The sequence below is a fragment of the Phoca vitulina genome, unplaced genomic scaffold (genome assembly GCF_004348235.1).
Source record: "Phoca vitulina isolate PV1807 unplaced genomic scaffold, GSC_HSeal_1.0 scaffold46, whole genome shotgun sequence".
In the NCBI taxonomy this organism is placed as follows: domain Eukaryota; kingdom Metazoa; phylum Chordata; class Mammalia; order Carnivora; family Phocidae; genus Phoca; species Phoca vitulina.
Genome location: NW_022589749.1, coordinates 7,263,043 through 7,284,293, shown reverse-complemented (window position 1 = coordinate 7,284,293; position 21,251 = coordinate 7,263,043). Strand labels below are relative to the sequence as shown.

The following is a 21,251-nucleotide window of genomic DNA, read 5'->3' as shown; positions in this document are numbered from 1 at the left end:
TAGGGGAGAATCCATTCCCTTGCCTTGTCCAGCTTCAAGAGGCATTTGCATTCTTTGGTTGGTGGCCTCCTTCTCCATTTTCTTTCTTTCTTTTTTCTTTTAAAGATTTTATTTATTTGTCAGAGAGAGTGCACAAGCAGGAGGAGGGGCAGGCAGAGGGGGAAGCAGGCTCCCCATTGAGCAGGGAGCCCGATTTGGGGCTCCATCCCAGGACCCTGGGATCGTGACCTGAGCCGAACGCAGACGCTTAACTGACTGAGCCACCCAGGCATCCCGTCTTTCTCCATTTTCAAAGCCAGTACCATAGCATCTTCCAGTCTCTCTGACTCTGACCCTCTTGCTTCCCTTTCATAATTGTGATTACATTAGATACACCCAGATAATCCAGGATACTTCCCCATCTCAAGATCCTCCATTTAATAAAATCTGCAAAGTCCCTTTTGCTGTGTAGGGTAACATATTCACAGATTCCAGGGATTAGAACATGGACGTCTTTGGGAAGCCATTATTCTGCCCACCACATATATATTATGAATATTTTTCTCAGACTGTGGCTTGCTTTTCAGAATAACAGCAGTTTTTTATTTTTAAAAAAATTTTAAATTTTTGTTAATTAATTAATTATATTATTTTTAAAGATTTTATTTATTTATTTGACAGAGGGAGACACAGTGAGAGAGGGAACACAAGCAGGGGGAGTGGGCGAGGGAGAAGCAGGGAAGCTGAGCAGGGAGCCTGATGTGGGGCTCGATCCCATGACCCTGGGATCATGACCTGAGCTGAAGACAGATGCTTAACGACTGAGCCACCCAGGGGCCCCAAAGTTTATTTATTTATTTAAGTAATCTCCATCCCCAACGTGGGGCTTTAACTCACAACCCGGAGATCAAGAGTCTCATGCTCCACCGACTGAGCCAGCCAGGCACCCTAGAACTTTTTTATTTTGATCAAATCCAATTCATCCCTTTTTTTTTTTCTTTTGAGAGAGAGAGAGGGAAAGAAGAGAGGATCAGATGGAGAGGGAGAGAGAATCTCAAGCAGGCTCCATGTCCAGCATGGAGCCTGACATAGGGCTTGATCTCACAACCCTGAGATCATGACCTGAGCTGAAAACAAGAGTTGGATGCTTAACCGACTGAGCCACCTAGGCGCCTCTCACCCATTTTTTTTTTTTAAATGGTTGGTGATTCTGTTTCTAAGAGGTCTTTCCATACCCATGTACATGAAGATTTTTCTCATGGTTTCTTATTAAAGGTTATAGTTTTAGCCTTTTTTTTTTTTAAAGATTTATTTATTTATTTATTTATTTTTAGATTTTATTTATTTATTTGAGAGAGAGAGAATGAGAGAGAGAGCACGAGAAGGAAGAGGGTCAGAGGGAGAAGCAGACTCCCTGCTCAGCAGGGAGCCCGATGTGGGACTCGATCCCGGGACTCCAGGATCATGACCTGAGCCGAAGGCAGTCGCCCAACCAACTGAGCCACCCAGGCGCCCCTATTTATTTATTTTAGAGAGAGTGTTAGCGAGCAGAAGGGGGAGAGGGAGAAAAGCAGACTCCCACTGAGCGTGGAGCCTGACTCGGGGCTTGATCCCATGACCCTGAGATTATGACCTGAGCCGAGATCAAAAGTTGGATACTTAACCGACTGAGCCACCCAGGTCCCTCCCCCCACGTTTTTTAAGTAGGCTCCATGCCTGGCACGGAGCCCAACACAGGACTTGAACTCATGACCCTGAGATCAAGACCTGAGCTGAGATCAGGTGTCAGATGCTTAACCAGTTGAGCCACCCAGGTGTCCCTATCGTTTTAGCTTTTACCTTTTGGACTGTGATTCATTTGATGGGTGGTGTCTCTGTGTGTGTGTGTGTGTATGTGTGTGTAAAATAAGGGTCAAAGTTCTTTTTCCTTATGGATGTCAGGTTTCCACATCATTTGTTGAAAAGAATAACCTTGTGTCATTGAATTACCTTACAGTTTTGTTGAACTGAATTATCTTGCAGTTTTGTCAAAAATCATTTGACCAGGGGCACCTGGGTGCCTCAGTCAGTTAAGCATCCCACTCTTGATTTCAGCTCAGATCATGATCTCAGGGTTGTGGGATGTAGCCCTGTGTCAGGCTCTGAGTTCATTGCAGAGTCTGCTTGAGATTCTCTCTCTCCCTCTCCTTCTGCCCCTCCCCACCTCGAATAAATGAATGAATGAATATCTTTAAAAAAATCAATTGACCATATATGTGTTAGTCTATTCTATTCTGTTCTATTCTGCTTATGTATCTATCCTTACAGCTATATCATGTGGATTACTGTAGCTTTATATTAAGTCTTGACCTCGGATATCAGATAGTGTAAGAAGTCCTTCAAATTTATTCTTTTTCAAAATTGTTTTGATTATTCTGAACCCTTTGCACTTTTCTATAAATTTTAGAATTCACTTCTCTATAACAGAAAAAATCTCCTGGGATTTGATTTGGATTGTGTTTAATTTGCTGATGAATTTGGAGAAAGTTGACCTCTTAACATTATTAAGTCTTTCAATCAGTGAACATGGTAGATCTCTCTATTTAGGTCTTTAATTTTTCTCAGAAATATTTATATTTCTTAGTGCATAGGTTTTGTACATACTTTCTTAAGTTTATTCCTATATTTTATATTTTTGGATGCTGTTAGAAATTATATTTTTAACAATTTCATTTTCCAGTTGTTTGTTGCTAGTTTGTAGAAATACAAATGACTTTTGATCCCTTGTATCCTGCTAAATTCACTTATCAATTATAGTAGATTTTTTGTAGATTTGTTAAGATCTTCTACATACAAAATCATGGTTGTCTGTGAATAATGACATTTACTTTGCTCTTTCCAGTATGTTTGCCTTTTATTTCTTTTCCTTGCCTTATTGTACTGGCTGGGACCACTAGCTGAATATAAGGGATTAGAGCAGACCTCCTTGCCTCATTCCTGATCTTAGAAAAAATGTTCAATCTTTTACCATTAACCATATTAACTTACATTTTTGTAGATGCCCTTTTTCGGGTTGAGGAAGTTTCCTTCTATTCCTAGTTTACTGAAAGGGAATGTGTTAAATTTTGTCCAATGCTTTTTCTGCATGTTAGCCTGATAATGTATTTTTCTTCTTTATTTTGTTAATATGATGAATTAATTGATTTTTTAAAAGATTTTATTTATTTATTCGTCAGAGAAAGAGAGAGCAGGAGCAGGGGGAGCGGCAGGCAGAGGGAGAAGCAGGCTCCCCACTGAGCAAGGAGCTCGATGCGGGACTCGATCCCAGGACCCTGGAATCATGGCCTGAGCCGAAGGCAGATGCTTAACGCACTGAGCCACCCAGGCACCCCACAATTTACCAATTTTTAAAAATATTTTATGGGGGATGCCTGGGTGGCTCAGTCATTAAGTGTCTGCCTTCAGCTCAGGTCATGATCCCAGAGTCCTGGGATCGAGCCCCGTGTCAGGCTCCCTGCTCGGCGGGAAGCCTGCTTCTCCCTCTCCCACTCCCCCTGCTTGTGTTCCCTCTGTCACTGTGTCTCTCTCGGTCAAATAAATAAATAAAACCTTAAAAAATATATATATATATATTTTATGGGCTCAGCTTTTGGTTTCCTATGTGTAAGAAATCTTTGTCTCACCCAAGATCACCCAAGATTTCCTCCTACAAGTTAATAGTTTTAGGTTTTGCATTTATATGCATGATCCATTTTGATTTAATTTTTGTATAATGTATGAATATGAATCTAAGTTCTTTTTTTTAGCATTTGGATATCCAGTTCCAGTACCATTTGTTGAAAAGGCTATCTTTTCTCTATTGCATTGCTTTTCAATCTTCATCAAAGATCAATTGAATGTGTATGTGTGGGTTTAATTTTGGTTTTTCTGTTCTGTTTCAGTGATCTCTTTGTCTTTACACCAGTACTGTACTGTCTTGATTACTGTGGCTTTATAATAACTTTTTTTTCTAATAACTATTGAGATAAGGTAGTGTTAGCCCTCCAACTCAGTTCTTTTTCATAGTTGTTTTGGCTATTCTAATTTCTTTGCATTTCCATATAAACTTTTTTTTTTAAGATTTTAATTATTTATTTGAGAGAGAGAGAGAAACAGAGAGAGTGACAGAGAGCATGAGCGGGGAGGAGAGGGAGAAGCATGCTTCCCGCTGAGCAGGGAGCCCGACACGGGCCTAGATCCCAGGACCCTGAGATCATGACCTGAGCCAAAGGTAGATGCTTAACCAACTGAGCCACCCAGGTACTCCCATATAAACTTTAGAAACAGCTGTTAATTTCTACAAAAAAGCCTGCTGGGATTTTGACTAGGGTTGTTTTAGAGGTATGGTTCAATACGAAGACCCTGACATCTGAATAATACTGAGCCTTCTAGCCCATGAGCAAGCGCTATTGCTCCATTTATTTTTGCCTTTAGTTTTTCTCAGCAATATTTGTGTGGTTTTCAGTGTACAGGTCTTTCCCATCTTTGTTAAGATTTATTCTATGGTGCTATTATAAATGGTATTTTCTTTTTCAGGTTTAATTAATTCGCTTTACTCTTCTTGTATAAAAACACTATGTGGTGGCCATAGCTGGAGCCTGGGTCCTCCGCATGGAGACTCTGATGTGGGTCTTTACAAGATGGTCAGTGAATTCCTGACAGGGAGACTTGGTGAACACAGTCTCTTTCCAGAGTGTTGGGGTAAGGCAGCTGTAGGTCTTGGAGATGGCATCGAAGGTTGCTTTGGCAAAGTTGCCCCAGGTGACACTGCAGCCCCTGGCTGAGGTGTGGCAGTTGTCAACATCTGCCATCAGCAGCTTCGTGGGCATGGGGCTAAGACCATAGCGTGGGTCTGGGTGTGAGGAGGAAGCAGACCAGTGCATAGTTGCAGCATCCTGTCATCTTGCAAGGAATCTGCGGGGTATGCCAATATTGTTCCCCCAGGGGTCTCGCTGCACAGGACAGTGGAGAGCTTGGCCAGGATGATGGCCCCATGGATGGCAGTGGTTGCCTCCTTGAACACTTAACACCCAGACCAGCATGATTGTTACAGTCCTTGATGGCAGCAAGTACCCTGAACCTGATCCACTGGCCAGCACTGGTCTGCTTTCATACAGGCATAAGGGATGTCTGTGTCTCCAGGAAAAAGTCCTTGATCTCGGATGCCTTGATGGGCAGGAAGAAGAGTTAAATCTCTTCCAAGGACTTGATCTTCATGTCCTTGACCTGGGCAAAAACTGATAAATTGCTGGTTATAGGAGGGAAAGAAGGTTTTTGAAAGTTTGTGTTTTCTGGAGGGTTGGGGTTTTTTGTTGTTGTTGTTTTGTTTTTAATTGTTAACTGCCAGTGTCTACTCTCCTTCAGCATTCTTTTTCAACATTCTTTCTCAAGTTGTAGGTCATTGGTGTGGTTTTCAGTAAATTGTCCCCTTTGGTCTGACTCTGACAGGTATTGGAGGCACAGAGAAGGCATCAGAAGGAGAAATCTGGCATCATACCTACCTCGCCAACACCCTACACTTACAACAAGGTAGGGGAAGAGATACTTACCTGTACCCTTCAGGTGTAGCCCCTCTTCTCCTGTGGGGTGTTTGTGGTTCTTTGGGAATGAATTCTTTGGAATTCTAAGGGAATTCTTATCCCTTAATATTCCTGTCCAAAAGGCTGGCAACAGCCACACATGCAGAAGATTCCTTGGAATTCAGGTTTTTTTGTCTGATGAAATATGAAATAAGTTTCTTAACAATTGAGGTTTTGCAGCAGGAACCAAAGGCAGTGGTCACCTGTAGGTTATTTATTTGGATAGTTGTAGTCCACCGACCACATTTAAAAGACGTGGTTGTCTTGCTTTTTTTGAGGTGGAGGCCATTTCTGAGAACATTCCATGGCCATTTATGGTACTGTTCTTTCTTCCTGTAAAATACCCAACTTAGAACAGTGTCTACAACACAACAGCAAGTGTTCCTGGTCTTAAAGTTCTCAGTCTGTAGCCTGCACATCAAGCATCTCTGTTCTAAAACACAAGAGGGTTAGGGCCTCTCAAAGCAGGTCCTGGAGTTGCTGAGTAGATCAGAAAAAAAAACCGATGCTTCCTGGGGACTCATGGCTGAATATAGATGACAGAGAGGGACCTGAGGGTGGTAAAAAGGCAGTAGGTTGGCTCTTCTTGGGTCCCACACTTTGGGGCCCCACATGTTCCTATAGCACGTGCACACACGTACACACAGGCAAACATCAGAGAGAACACGCAGGCTCCTCTGCCACTCAGGACCCTGTGCTCTACCCTGTCACTGGCACAGTGTAACCAAGAACCCGAAACATCTCCTTTCATGAGTAACACTGGTCAGTCTCCAAGAAATCACTGCTCCACACCTTCTTGCCCTACAAACTCAAAATCATAGTCAGCTCTACCCTTATGTAGTGAAGGTTTGAGGGCTGTGCTGATTACAGCGTCAGAGTCAGAAACTGCTTCCCGCTTCTTGATGCACGCAGGAAGTGAGTGGTAGAAGCACTTAGAGGACGTTAATTTACTTGCGAAAATTTTCTCAGCATGAGTGCAATGGATTCTTGTATGATATATTATTTTCCAGTAGTATTTTTGTCTTCCTGTTCCATTTTGTGAACCCCTAGTGGTGCTCATGAATTAGCATGACATTCATAAAAATTACACACTGCAGATGAGTAGCCTGTTGGAATAATAAACAGCTCATATTACTTTTGAATGTGTATATATGTTAGTCTAGAGATAATCCTCTTTATATTGGCAACTAAGTCAACACTGAATGCTACATTTGCAAATAATATTTTAACAAAAATCTGTAATAAGATGTAATTAAATTTTTAGAAGTTAAATAACTACATCAGTCTTAAAAAATAGTATCAGTTTCCTCATGTGGAAAGTGAGGGATTTGAACTATTTTTTTTTAAAAGATTTTATTTATTTATTAGAGAGAGAGAGAGCGAGCACAAGTAGGCAGAGTGGCAGGCAGAGGGAGAGGGAGAAGCAGGCTCCCCATTGAGCAGGGAGCCTGATGTGGGGCTCGATTCCAGGACCCTGGATCATGACCTGAACCGAAGGCAGGCGCTTAACCGACTGAGCAACCCAGGTGCCCCAATTTGAACTATTTTTAAGATTCCTTTCACCTCTATAATTTTTTTTTTTTTTAAGATTTCATTTATTTACTTGAGAGAGAGAAGGAGAGAGAGAGCATGAGCGGGATGAGGAGCAGAGACAGAAGCAGACTCCTTGCTGAGCAGGACCCCGGGATCATGACCTGAGCCAAAGGCAGATACTTAACCAACAGAGCCACCCAGGCACCTCACCTCTATAATTTTATTTATTTATTTTTTTTAAAGATTTTATTTATTTGACAGAGAGAGACACAGTGAGAGAGGGAACACAAGCAGGGGGAGTGGGAGAGGGAGAACAGGCTTCCTGCCAAGCAGGGAGCCTGATGCGGGGCTTGGTCCCAGGACCCTGGGATCATGACCTGAGCTGAAGGCAGACGCTGAACGACTGAGCCACCCAGGCGCCCCAATTTGAACTATTTTTAAGATTCCTTTCACCTCTATAATTTTTTTTTTAAGATTTCATTTATTTACTTGAGAGAGAGGGAGAGAGAGAGCATGAGCCGGGTGAGGAGCAGAGGCAGAAGCAGACTCCTTGCTGAGCAGGACCCCGGGATCATGACCTGAGCCGAAGGCAGATACTTAACCAACTGAGCCACCCAGGCACCTCACCTCTATAATTTTATAATTATGTTCTGTAGCATGGGTCATGTCGTCTACAAATACCCATTAGTATGATGCAAAAACATGGGTGGGAGTACCTGAGACATCCCGTTTTCTAGGCTTCTATCAGCAGGACACAGCTGTGGTATGGCGAGAGCATGTGGCCACAATGGTAGACTCCCTGGGCTGCCTTTCTCAGGCAGACACTGTTTTTATCCTGTGATGCAAGACAGGCTTGAACTGAAGCCTCTGAGGATCCAGTTTCTGAGGCAGGTAGAGCTGCATTTAACTAAATTAGGAGTCCTTTATTAATAACCATGCTGTGACTGTAGCCCATGAAGGCACCTAATACCTACAGACAAAATAGTTGGTGGCAGTTTTCTTTCTTTCATATCTTCTCCAAGAATGGTGTATGGTCCTGGAAATGGGTACAGTGAGTCATCTGTGGCCAAAGGAGTGCCTTTAGACCTCTTGTTCTTCCCTCTACTGCCTCTTCCTGATCTGTGTCAAACTGCTTTGGGCCTTTACAAAATGACTTATGCTGTATTATGGGGTCAGCCTACCTGTGTCTTAGCTGCTTTGTGCCTGCACCCTCAACCCTGCCCAGACTGACAGCGTACATGCTTCCCAACCAGCTGGCTTATATCTGTTACTTCTTTGGCTGGAGATGAAGTATCCTATACCTGTACCCAAGGATCAGCTAGTAGCTTGGGCCTGAGCAGTGAGAATAAAAGAGACTGTTTATTTCACCCTAGACTGGCCTTGTATGCTGGTGTGTATATATGTAGTGTTGGTGGCATAGAAAACCTATGATAGAAAGAAAGGTTGGTTCCCTTAAGACTTCCTGAAACTTTTCCAGTCTCTGTAAAGTGATTTTTGGAGATATCAGCCTGTGTATGTTAGGGGCTGTTTCTGGGCTGGTCCTGGGGGCTTTATTTTGGGGCTGTGCCTCTGCTGTAAGTGACTATTTTCATTTTCCTTTCAGAGCTGTGACTTGTGGTCCCTAGGGGTGATTATCTACGTGATGTTGTGCGGATATCCTCCTTTTTACTCCAAACACCACAGCCGAACTATCCCAAAGGATATGCGGAGAAAGATCATGACAGGCAGTTTTGAGTTCCCAGAAGAAGAGTGGAGCCAGATTTCAGAGATGGCCAAAGATGTTGTGAGGAAGTGAGTCTCCAGGCTGTGGGGTGGGGAGGCCAAGGAGGCCTTAAGGTGGTGGATCACAAGGGAAAAGTCTTTGGTTTCCCAGGCATGCTCCTTCTCATTGGCGCATCATAGAAATCTTATCCCTGGAGCCTGAGATGAGAGCTCTTCATGTCCACACCTTGGTGAAAATGGAGCTTTGCTCCCTCTTGTCGCATTCTTAGAATTTGTCCCCAGGGTTGCGAACCCAGGTGCCTTGGAGCATTAATTTAGGACCTTAAATGGTAAGCCCCATGGTGTGCCGTTCCTGCATGTTAGCCAGTCATGTGGAGCAGACATGGCGTCAGGAACTGAACTCAGGCTAAGATGACAAGGACATTTTGGCTTTTCATTCCTTGGCTGCTGTGGGGGGTAGGTGGCTGATTGTATGGGCCTCTAGCCTCCCCAACTGCTAAGACAGATTTAGAAGATTTAGTGCTAGTGAGTGGGTGAGGGAGAGTTGACAGAGTCCTTTGGTAGCTGAAGGACTAGGTAAGAAGTCAGACCTAAATTTGACGTATATTTGCTTTTCCTGCCCAGCTGTGTGGGAGTCTCAGCTGCCTGGGATTTGGGCACTCTTCTGGTATTCCTACTGCTTGGTGTTCACTGAGTCATTTTTCTCTTTTGGTTTCAGTTTCTTTATCAGTAATATGAAGATAAGCATCAAAGGGGGAGTGCCTGGGAGCTTTCTCCTGACAGTACAGCCATTTCTCTATGGAGATTACTCCTTTTCAATAGAGAGCTTGTCCTGTTGGTTAAGGATCTATGTATATAAAGACAGACTAGTTTCTATAATATACAAGTAAAAGTTTTTAGGAGGGTGGAGACAGTGTTTAAAGCATCACTTGTCTTCCCATGCTGTTTCCACACTGTATTCTCAGCTACTTAATCAAAACATCAATATCCTCTAAGTGGTTCTTTGTCAATTCTTTTTTTTTTTTTTTTTAAGATTTAATTTATTTGACAGAAACACAGCGAGAGAGGGAACGCAAGCAGGGGGAGTGGGAGAGGAAGAAGCAGGCTTCCCGCCGAGCAGGAAGCCCGATGCAGGGCTCCATCCCAGGACCCTGGGATCATGACCTGAGCCGAAGGCAGACGCCCAACAACACAGCCACCCAGGCACCCTCTTTGTCAGTTCTATAGAATATATTTCCTGTCCCTAGAGCGATAATATCTTCTTTCAGCTTTGGGATTCTTTTCTAAATAATCATTTCTTCAGAATCTGAAGCTGTTTGTTCAGAATGATCCAGAAGGTTGCAGAGAACCTGAAAGAGCAAGTACACATGTTGTCCTGACTGACGTTTACAATGAGAGGATGTGTAGTTGGAAGGAGGGGCTAAAAAGCCCAGGGAACATGCTGAGGTGGGCCAAGAATTGCATCAGCATGGATGGACAAGATGTGAAGAAGTAGGATCAAAAAGCAGATGGTACAGAGAAATACATTCGGCTTAGAAGGAAATGCCATCCTCTTATCAGAGACTTTAGATTTTTTGGCTTTTGAATGTTTCTGGAATAAAGGGTTTATGTCCTGCCATATGGTGACATCTAACAGTTTTATCACAAGTAGCAACCTGGATTTTCATAACCACATGACCCCTCAACTAATTTTGTAGCCACTGTCAGCCAAAAGAGCACTTTGAGTCCCTTTTGGAAATTGGAGTCCACTGTCCTAAAAACATGGATGTGGAGATTCAAGTCTCAGGAACTATAAACTATATGTAGGCTTATTGAACCTAGAACTCAGTCTGAAGTATCACTGGGTTAAGCCTTATCCTACCATTTTTATCTCACTCTGTCTAGTGTAGAAAGGACTACCAAAGGACACAGTGCCTTCACCACTAGGGGTTAGGTACTAGATCCCCACTCCTGCCTACAAATGGAAAGCCTATGCTTGTAGGAGTTGGTAGAAAGTCAGAAGTTGGAGCTGTTTATATCAGACCCAGGAATTTCCTGGCCTTCTGGAAGCAACTATGCATGGCAGCCCTGTTGGCCTTTTCTCCACAGGCTCTTGAAGGTCAAACCAGAGGAAAGACTCACCATCGAGGGAGTATTGGACCACCCGTGGCTCAACTCGACTGAGGCCTTGGATAATGTGCTACCCTCTGCTCAACTGATGATGGATAAGGTTTTGAATGATACTTACTTTGTTCACCAAAAAGGCTGTGTTGAGAAGGAATGCTGGGACAAGGCTCAGGGAGGGGTCAAAGGCAGAGCAGAGAACTCAGTCTTTCCCAGAGAGACATCCCTGCTTTCCTGAAAATCAGGATCTGAAATAAAAGCTTCTTTGTGTAAAAGACCAGATCAAGGCCCGGTAAATATACACTAAGTGAAAATGAAAACTCAAACCCTCCATATTTGTGCTTCGGTGTTGGGGGGCACAGAGTACTATGAGACAACCTCCCTTCCCCCGAGGGGCTTAAACAAGACTGGAAAGACCAATTTATGTGAAACAAGGAGGGAACATTTCAGACATCAGAGCTTTGCATGCTACATTTTCTACGAATGCTATGGGAATTCAGAAAAAAGAGAACATCTTTGAAGGGCTGTAATTAGGGAAGGGTTCCCAAAGAGAAGGCAAAACCCCTCATATTTATTAATTACTGCATGGCAGTTTTTAACCTATTCACATGTTTAGGCATGAGCTGCCTTAAAGAATTTGAGTAGACAACATACGTGGCCAAGTGCAGTGAGCAACAGGAGCAAACAATTACAGACAGAAGTGCATCCATGGGGAAAACCACCAGGCTTCATTAATGGGAAGTCAGTGAAATACATGTGGCAGGGCCAGGCTTTGAAAGCACACAGGGGGACTTAAGTCTTAGTAGGACATAACTGAGAGGCCATTGTCAATTTTGGGGAAGAGATTCGCCACAAGGAAGGTATTTAGGGATGGTCAGCCAGACTTGCAGACTTGTCAACCTAAGACTTCTGCAGTAATTGACAAGCCCGGGAGCAGCTCTGGGAGCAGAGAAGTAGAGACAAGTGAATAGTTTCAATATATATATTTTTAAAGATTTTTTTTATTTATCTGATGGAGAGAGACACAGCGAGAGAGGGAACACAAGCAGGGGGAGTGGGAGAGGGAGAAGCAGGCTTCCTGCTGAGCAGGGAGCCTGATGTGGGGCTCGATCCCAGGAGCCTGGGGTCATGACCTGAGCCGAAGGCAGATGCTTAACGACTGAGCCACCCAGGCACCCCGGAAAAAAAAAATCTAAGACCTCCCTTAGTTTTGTTGGAGTATGGGAAAGAAAGCTGGAAGGAACAAAGTTCTCTGCCATCTCTGATTTGTGTGTGGTTCTCTTTCTGGTTTAAATATGCCTAGTAGTCCAGAATTGGTTTGATCAGTCCAAAATCCTAAGGGATTGCTTAGATCAGCACATGAGGGTTACAGTGTGGCTTTCCTCAAGATCTTGGAATTGAAGAAATAAGATTGCTTTCTAGAGTTACTGTAGAATTAGTATATAATTAAGCCAAATATGGATATGCAGAATCTTAATGAGAAAGAGTGGCCCCGAGGCCCATAAGGTGGAACTGCAAGGTGACAATATATTCCCATTTTTAAAGAAATTATGGGGTCATGATGTGAGTTGGCTAACTTTGTAGAAAAATGGCCACATATGCAGATGTTGAATAGTGTCCATCTAAGCCCTGCCTAGGAGATGGAGCCTGAGCTCCAATAGGGTATAGCCAGAGCCAGCGATTACAGTTCCTTTAAATGAGTTCAAACTCTACCTGATCTAATCACATGCTTAACAGGGAACTACTTTTTAAAATTGTCAAGTTTTATTGTTGAAATTAATACAGAGGTATGTATTTTTAGAAAGCATAATTTCCTTTTCATTCCTCTGCCTCAGTCTCACCCCTCAGAGATGAGGTCATCTCTGGCTAAGTGTATCCTTCCTAATCTTTTTCTGGGGAGACACACATATACTCACAGTTTGTCCTTTTTTAAAATATAAACATAGGATCATCTTGTTCTTAGAAAGCTTTCTGCTGATTATTTACCTGCCTTAATTGGTCTGCCCACAGTAAGAGCTCGCACTGGTCATAAAGACACAGGCTTCAAAAGTTCTAGACTCCATGACAATTATTTCTCATGGTAAATTAATTGACTTGTAGATGAGTTCCTGAGATCTACCTGCTTACCATGTGAAGTGCTTGGGGTTCTGAGCCATCGGGGCTGAAGTGACTGTCCACACCGTGGGGGCAGTGAATAAATGCCACTGTGGGGGGCTTCTTGGGCAGCAGCTTACCAGCCTTTTCCCTGATGTACATGAATGCCTCTCTTTACCCTTGCTCTTGCCAATGACTGTGAATATGACTCTTTTTAGTATTTCTTACTTGCATTTCTGTCCCTGTGCAGGGAGGAAGGGCCAGCTGTTGTATGGCCCTTGGTTTGCCTGGTATTCCCTGGGCTTGCTGATCCATGAAGAATGCTCTGGCTTATCAAAATTTGTGTCCTGCCAGCATAACAGTGAAATTGCCTTCTTAGTTCTTGGAGCTTGTCCTTCAGTTTCTTAGATTAGCTTTTTAGGTGCCCTGAAGTGAGTGTGAAAACTGATGATAGTGTTTACATTCAGGCGGTGGTTGCAGGAATCCAGCAGGCTCACGCGGAACAGTTGGCCAACATGAGAATCCAGGATCTGAAAGTCAGCCTCAAACCCCTGCACTCTGTGAACAACCCCATTCTGAGGAAGAGGAAATTACTCGGGTAACTGAGCTTATTCTGTGGATTTTCCTTCATGGCTGGTATGGCTGAGTGCAGGGTTCTGAAAGGTTAGCCAGGGGTTTGCCCTTTTGCTGCCTCTTAAGAGGGTGGAAAGGATAAGCCCTTTAAATAGCATCAGAAGTTGGAGACACTCTATAGTTAGTTAATTATCTGAAAAATGTGCTGCCTTATGTTTAGAGTTAACTTCTGCGGAGAGTTGGTTTCTGAGGTTTCACCTTGTTATTCCCTCTCTTCCAAACTTTTAAAGCACCAAGCCAAAGGACGGTGTTTATATCCATGACCGGGAGAATGGAGCCGAGGATTCAAATGTTGCCTTGGAAAAGCTCCGAGATGTGATTGCTCAGTGTATTCTCCCCCAGGCTGGTAAAGGTCACGCCATTTATGAATGTTCCGTGTGCATGCGTGCGTGCGTGCGTGCACATGATAGAAGGAGCAGTTTAATATGAGGTGGTCTTTCTGATCTTTGTGTTATAAGAAGATAAGTACATTATATAAATTATTCTCTGCCCACTAGAAAGAGAGGGCAGTGGGAACTCAGAAAGGTGGTAAGTTCTGCCCCTCCTTTGGTTTTCTGTGAAACCGCTAGTTGAGGTTTAATTACCAGTGTCTGGTGCAGCATGCAATTTTGTGTTTTCTTAGTTTGTTAATGAGGGCACAGGACAGAAGATGAAGAATGGAAAATGTGGACAGGGTCACGATCAGCTTGTGATCATGTGACTATCATTAACTTGTGAATATAAAGAGAGTACCTCCCAGAAGTTCAGAAGTGGCCCCTGCTGCTTTGTGTATCATGGCCAGAGTGTGACTTGTACATGTCTCCTTTTGAGTGAGAGCTTTCTTTTCGTATAGTCTCTCTTCACACAGTGGGGTGTAATGGGCTCCTCTCAGCAGATGAATGAGATGCCTAAGTAGGAAGCCAGAAAACTGTCTAACTTCCTTAGGTTTTCAGAGAATTCACATAGTGCACTTCTCCTAAGCATGAGCTTAGGAGAAAGAAAGTGGTCCACTCAGCCTTGTTCTCCCTTCTTCTCTTGGTCTCTTAGATTAATCATGTGTTTTTGCTCAGCAGCAGAGTCTGACTCTGCCTACTTCCCATACCCTAGTGCTAAGTGCTAAGACCCCGGGGACATCAGAGGATTTGTGTGAGGCTGTCAGAGTAGAAGAGTGCAAAGCCCAGAAGCGACCTATATGTAATGTAGGGACTGGTAGTAACAACAGTGTCAAAAGTTTGCACCTTTACTCATCACTTCTCAATAAGTTGGAGATTGTGTCCTTCCATCTCTGACACTTAAAATCCCATGATGCCACTGGAAAACACAACTTCTTCATCTTTATCAACAGGAGAGAATGAAGATGAAAAGTTGAATGAAGTAATGCAGGAGGCTTGGAAGTATAACCGGGAATGCAAACTTCTAAGAGATACTCTGCAAAGCTTCAGCTGGAATGGTAGGAAAATACTTCTTCCTTTCTCCATGGATGCAGAGAAGTGATTATATGTAGAACATGGATGATCTCTGGGGGCTCAGCTGGGGCTGTTTTGAAGTGAGTGAGGCTAGAGAGTGAGTGGGGTATTATGGGACGGGGGTTATTCCTACATTAACTGCACAGGCATATCTGGACGTCTGGCCTTTCACTTGTTTTCCAGAATTCAGATAAACTGTGTGCTGCAGATTCAACCCTGCAGAGCCCCTGTCATACACCATATGGGTACCTTATTGGGTCCCTGTCAAGAATCTCACCTCCACACGTTTGGAGACTGACTTTTTTCTTTTTTGCATTTCAGGTCGTGGATTCACAGATAAAGTAGATCGACTAAAACTGGCAGAAATTGTGAAGCAAGTGATAGAAGAGCAAACCATGTCCCATGAATCCCAATAATGACAGCTTCAGACTTTTTTTTAACAATTTGAAAATTATTCTTTAATGTATAAAGTAATTTTTATGTAAATTAATAAATCATAATTTCATTTCCACATTACTTAAAGATGCTGTATAGATTTAGATACAGGACTTATTCATAGTATAGTTCATTTGTTTGTTTTTAAGAAAAGCTCAGTTCCTAGAGATATACTATTACTCTAGGACTGTTTTCTCATGTTTGTAAGATGACAGATGGTATCGTCAAACAAGATTGTTTTATTTGTAATAAAGTGTACAAAAACCATTTGCCAGTGGTAGACAAAGGACTGACTATACTGACCTGTTTAGTAAACAGTTGAATCAAGTACTGTGGAATCTGGTTTCACTTGCCCTGTGTATTTGCTTTCTGCACGATTGGTAGATTACCTCTGGTGCCAAAAAATTTTTGTGGATCCATACTGCAGACTGCCTGCTGGAACCCACAGGATGCCAACTCCCATGATGGAGGAGGCAGGGATCTGAGTCCTCATTTTTCTTGTCCCTGATTATTTCGAGAAAAGTGGTAACATTTCTTTTTTGCCATATCTTTTAAAAGGTATTGGTGTGTTTCTTAAATCTAATGGGATTTTGAGTTTATTCTTTTCATGCAGGACCAGAGCTTCATTCTGTTCATCTGAGGTCCCGCTCAGTCCTCTCCCCCCTTCCCCGCAGACCTCACCAAGCTCTGTTGCTTTTTCATCTTTTTCTCTGTTCTCCTGGCTCTTTTTATTGGATGATTTTTTTGAGAAAGTTACATATCATGTAAACTGAACTATTGGGTTAGCACCTAAGGTGGTCCAGTTTTTTTCTCTGAAAGCTGCCGTTTTACTGTCAAATGCTTTGGCCTGTGCTTAACATTGGCATCCCCAGGCTACATTTATTTTGCTCAGTACCCTTCATTTTCAGGAAGGGTGGTTTTGGCCCAGAGATCAGCTGTTTGAATAGAAAACAAGGCTGGATGCTTTTTTAGTTTTCTGTTGTGCACATGGGCTTCCATAAACCATTTTTATTTATTTATTTATTGTAGCAGTTTTTGGTGGATGCCTGTGTTGGTAAATAGAAGGGCTAGCAGGCGAATTCCAATTTACAGAGCAGAGGAAGACGATGTGTAGGCACAGTTCTTCACTTTCAACTCATCACATTCTCTTCAATCAAAATCGATCTCACAGAGCTCACTTACTTTGTAACTCTTCCACTTTGCTTAGCATGTCTTCAGGATGACATTTGGTTAGTATGCCCCATATGTATGTGACTGACTGGAAATGTAGGATAAAAACACAAAGTATTTTGTAAGAATTACCTTATTACATTAGGTAATAGATATTTTTTGAGGTAAGGCTCCCTAATCTTAGGTAATGAATAACTGTTGTAAATGGATACTGTGTAAGGAGAATTCAATACTTTTTTTTTTTTTTTTTTAAGATTTTACTTGAGAGAGAGAGGGAGAGGGAGCACGAGCGGGGGGAGGGGCAGAGGGAGAAGCAGGCTTCCCTGCTGGGCAGGGAGCCTGATGCAAAGCTTGATCCCAGGACCCTGGAATCATGACCTGAGCCGAAGGCAGACGCTTAACTGACTGAGCCACCCAGGGGCCCGAGAATTTGATACCTTTAAACATGGCAAAATCTAAGAGTTAGGCAGCAGAGGAAAACAAAAGGTTTTCGTATTTACTGACCAGAAGACTTAGCTAAGAGTTGAATTAAGTGTTGAATCAAATTATTGTGTTTTAGTGAAATGCAGGCAGAAGTATTGGTTGGAGAGAGGAAGGCTGTAGTTAGCTTATGTTACTCTTTTTCTTCAGAGGAAACTTCTGGTATGCCCAGTCTACCATTCTCTTCTCAATTTGTTACTTAGGTGTCTTCCAAAGGCTCAGGATGATTTTTTTCCTTTGTGTGTGGTGAATTTTAGGCATGATCTAGGAGGACATCCAAAATAGTGCTTCCTGGGCACCTGGGTGGCTCAGTCGTTAAGTGTCTGCCTTCGGCTCAGGTCATGATCCCAGGGTCCTGAGATCAAGCTCCGCATTGGGTTCCCTGCTCAGCGGGAAGCCTGCTTCTCCCTCTCCCACTCCCCCTGCTTGTGTTCCCTCTTTTGCTGTCTCTCTCTCTGTCAAATAAAATCTTTAAAAACAAAACAAAACAAAAATAGTGCTTCCTTTAACTCAAAGCAGCAGTTGCCCATGTCTTAGTCTTATCAGGCTGAATTAATCTGGCCCCCAAAATAAACGCTATGTCCAGACATGTCCATATGAGAGTACCATGCTGGAAGTTTGTGAATGCCCTGGAGGATGGTCCAGTTGTTGTTGTAATAGAAAAGTGGGTCCTACTCTGGACTCATGACAAAAACAGTAGTTCCCAAAGGACTCAGCACTGTTTGGTCTTCCAAGTGGAGTTTTATTTGGAGTTTGTAGGCTAGTAGCAAATTCTGCTTTGACATGCCAGTCAGGTTGACTAATAGGGCAAATTCCGCATGTAACTGGAAGTGAGACAAAATCATCCTCATCTTTTCCAGACTCTAAATGCCTACACCTGCAGGAAGTTCACATTATAAGAACAGTTCCTGTAGGCAGGAAGTTAAGAGTCTCCAGTTTTCCCACATGATTTGCTAACCCTCTGTTTAAAACCATTACTTATCACTCAAATGCCTATCAACTTCACATATAGATTGGCTTGATGTAAAACAATTTGTGTATCTTCATGGTTTTAATATATTGTATGAGCATAGGAGAATACCTGTCAGAAATTTATTGTTTGAAACATAAGAGGATAGCTTTTTAGCTTTTTTTTTTTTTTTAAGATTTTATTTGAGAGAGAAAGAGAGTGCAAGCATGGGGAAGAGCAGAAGGAGAGGGACAAGCAGACTCCGTGCTGAGCCCAACACAGGGCTGGATCCCATGACCCTGAGATCATGACCTGAGCAGAAACCAAGAGTCAGATGCTTAACTGAGCCACGCAGGCACCCCACTTTTTAGCTCTTCAAAGCCAAAAATAGATATGCTTTTTAGGGGCGCCTGGCTGGCTCAGCCGGTGGAGCCTGCGACTCTTGATGTCAGGGTTATGAGTTCAAACCCCATAATAGGCATAGAGCTTACTTAAGAAATGAAAAATAATTAAAAAGATAGGACAGCTTTTAAAAAAAAGAGCTTGTTGTATTCATGGGAGAAAGAACAAATTGAAGGAATTATTGGTTAAAGAGTTTAAATGATATAAATCAGATTTTACGTGTGAATGCTTACGTGCATGTGTATTTTTTGAAGAAAATGTGTTTCAATTTGAGAATTGGAAAATTGGATATACTTAGTTATATTTTTATTTATTTAAAAAATAGAAGTGTTCTTTCATTATTGATTTATTTTATCCTACAAAATGACTTAACCTGATTTGCCCTGCCTGTTTGTGGTTAAAATAAGGGAAATACCTTAAATCTGTGATAATTTTCAAATTATATAATTTTGAGAGGCTTTCTCCTCTTATATAAAATACAAGAAGAAATCTAGCTAGAAATTACTTTTGCTATAAAATTTTTAATGGATTTGTGATATGACAGTACAAGTTCTATTGCCAGATGCTAATGATAAATTTTAAAATCTGTATTAGGAATTAAATATTATTGAGTTGATCTGCTCTCCTGCTCATAGCTGAGATCTTGTGGTACTGAACCATTCCTTTTTTTTTTTTTTTTTTAAGATTTTATTTATTTATTTGACAGAGAGAGACACAGTGAGAGAGGGAACACAAGCAGGGGGAGTGGGAGAGGGAGAAGCAGGCTTCCCGCGGAGCAGGGAGCCCGATGCGGGGCTCGATCCCAGGACCCTGGGATCATGACCTGAGCCGAAGGCAGATGCTTAACGACTGAGCCACCCAGGTGCCCCCTTTTTTTTTTTTAATTAATTTATTTGATAGAGCAAGTGTGAGTGGGCAGAGGGTCAGAAGCAGAGGGAGAGAGAGAATCTCAAGTGGTCTCCTCACTGAGCACAGAGCCTGACGCAGGGCTTGATCTCACAACCCTGAGATCATGACCTGAGCCAAAACCAGGAGTCAGGACGTTCAACCGACTGAGCCACCCAGGTGCCCCTGTACCATTCCTTTTTGAATTAGATAGGGTGTATCCCCATTTTTTAGTGTTACTTAGAGTCATATCCTTTATTTTAAAGGTTTTATATTGTAAATATTTGACTTGATATAAAATTACTTTTATGCAAGATAAAAGATGTACAGTCTTATTTTTTAGTTCATCATAGAATGTACAGGAGAATAACTGTGCAAGGAAAGTGGATAGTGTTTTTTTCCCCTTTGAAACTACTGCTAAAAACACCAGGAAATTGACACAAAACCAAATCCAAGGACTTATCCAGACATTACAGTTCAATTTTAGTTACAAGAGTGAAGAAATCTTTAAAAAAATATTATACAGTCCATTTTTTTCTTTATAATAATTTTTTTTTAAGATTTTATTTATTTATTTGACAGAGAGAGACAGCAAGAGAGGGAACACAAGCAAGGGGAGTGGGAGAGGGAGAAGCAGGCTTCCTGCTGAGCAGGGAGCCCAATGCGGGGCTTGATCCCAGGACTCTGGGATCATGACCTGAGCCGAAGGCAGACGCTTAACGACTGAGCCACCCAGGCGCCCCCATTTTTTATTTTCTTGATGAAATGGTAACTAGATACCTAATCAGAGTTTGTTTTTATGTTGGGGCAGTTGGGAGGAATTGAATGTTGATCCTAGTCACTTGTATACTTCCATGGTAAAACTAGGCTTTATTTCATTTATCACTTAATATGTGCATTAGGAAAACTTCATAGTAGGGAAAAGTTATGTTTACATACAGATACAAAATGTATAAACTCATCTCTCATGAACAAAGGCTGACAAAGGAGGGTTGGGCTGAGAAACAGTATCCTGAAAATTATGGAAATGAGGAAAGGAGGTAGTGGGCACAGAGAACATTGTCCTGCTCAGAGATCCCCAAAGAATCCCCGTCCCCTCCCCCTACCTCCTGCCAGAATGTTGGGTTTCAAAGAATGAGCAGATTAACGGATATCAGGAGTAGTGTGGCCTGGGCTGAGAATAAGGATAATTTAGGCAAATTGTGAGTTATAGTATTGTCTGAATCATTACAGTCTGCCTACGGGGCATATCTGTGAAGGTAAAGGGAACTTAGCCAAGGAACATTAGCGCTTCTGCTGTTGGAAGAAGTCATATGGTAAGGGAACTACCAAAGGCCAAGAGCTAATAGAAATACAGCCCCAAAGTCTGTATTACTCAAGAGCTGCACAGCAGCAACCCCTTAGGGAGCCGGCCTAGATCCGGGGCTAATACCTGACTCCCTGAGTCTCACCATGCCAGGGAGAGCTGTTGCTGTGGGACAGAGGCCACGCAACATCAACTGATCCACAACGGCCATGTCAATGGTAGCCTCTTCGAGACACTCCGCCTCTACACTGCCTTCGCTATGGAAAATCCAAGGGCCCTTGAAAGAGGGTAAGATAACGTTTCAGACTTGGGCTTGGCAAAAGAGGGACTTCAGACTGGGACCAGTGCCAGTATCTTCATGTGTCAGGTTGAGGATTGTGTTGCTGTTGGTGATTTTCCTGCCAAGCTTGTACTGTGACCCTGGATCTGTATATTACTCTTCTTATGAAACAGTCATCCCCAAGGGTCTGGCAGTCAAGGGAAGGGAAGACCCAGGGGAAAAGGCATCCTATATGCTA

General features: G+C 42.6%; 1 protein-coding gene across 4 annotated transcripts in view; it reads left to right on the top strand.

Annotated features, from left to right (window-relative positions):
- MAPKAPK5 (MAPK activated protein kinase 5) overlaps positions 1 to 15,808 on the top strand; it is a 35,558-nt gene extending 19,750 nt beyond the window's left edge. For 2 of the 4 annotated variants that reach the window (XM_032431388.1, XM_032431386.1), the window contains 7 exons: positions 5,446 to 5,526; positions 8,713 to 8,900; positions 10,920 to 11,040; positions 13,496 to 13,626; positions 13,892 to 14,013; positions 14,986 to 15,090; positions 15,428 to 15,798. In XM_032431388.1, coding sequence (XP_032287279.1) covers positions 5,446 to 5,526; positions 8,713 to 8,900; positions 10,920 to 11,040; positions 13,496 to 13,626; positions 13,892 to 14,013; positions 14,986 to 15,090; positions 15,428 to 15,522 — 843 coding nt within the window. In that variant the 3' untranslated portion in view covers positions 15,523 to 15,798. Of the gene's footprint in view, positions 1 to 5,445; positions 5,527 to 8,712; positions 8,901 to 10,919; positions 11,041 to 13,495; positions 13,627 to 13,891; positions 14,014 to 14,985; positions 15,091 to 15,427 lie in introns of all 4 variants that reach the window. The other 2 variants (XM_032431384.1, XM_032431385.1) reach the window with 2 other exon arrangements.
- Positions 15,809 to 21,251: the final 5,443 nt, after the last annotated feature.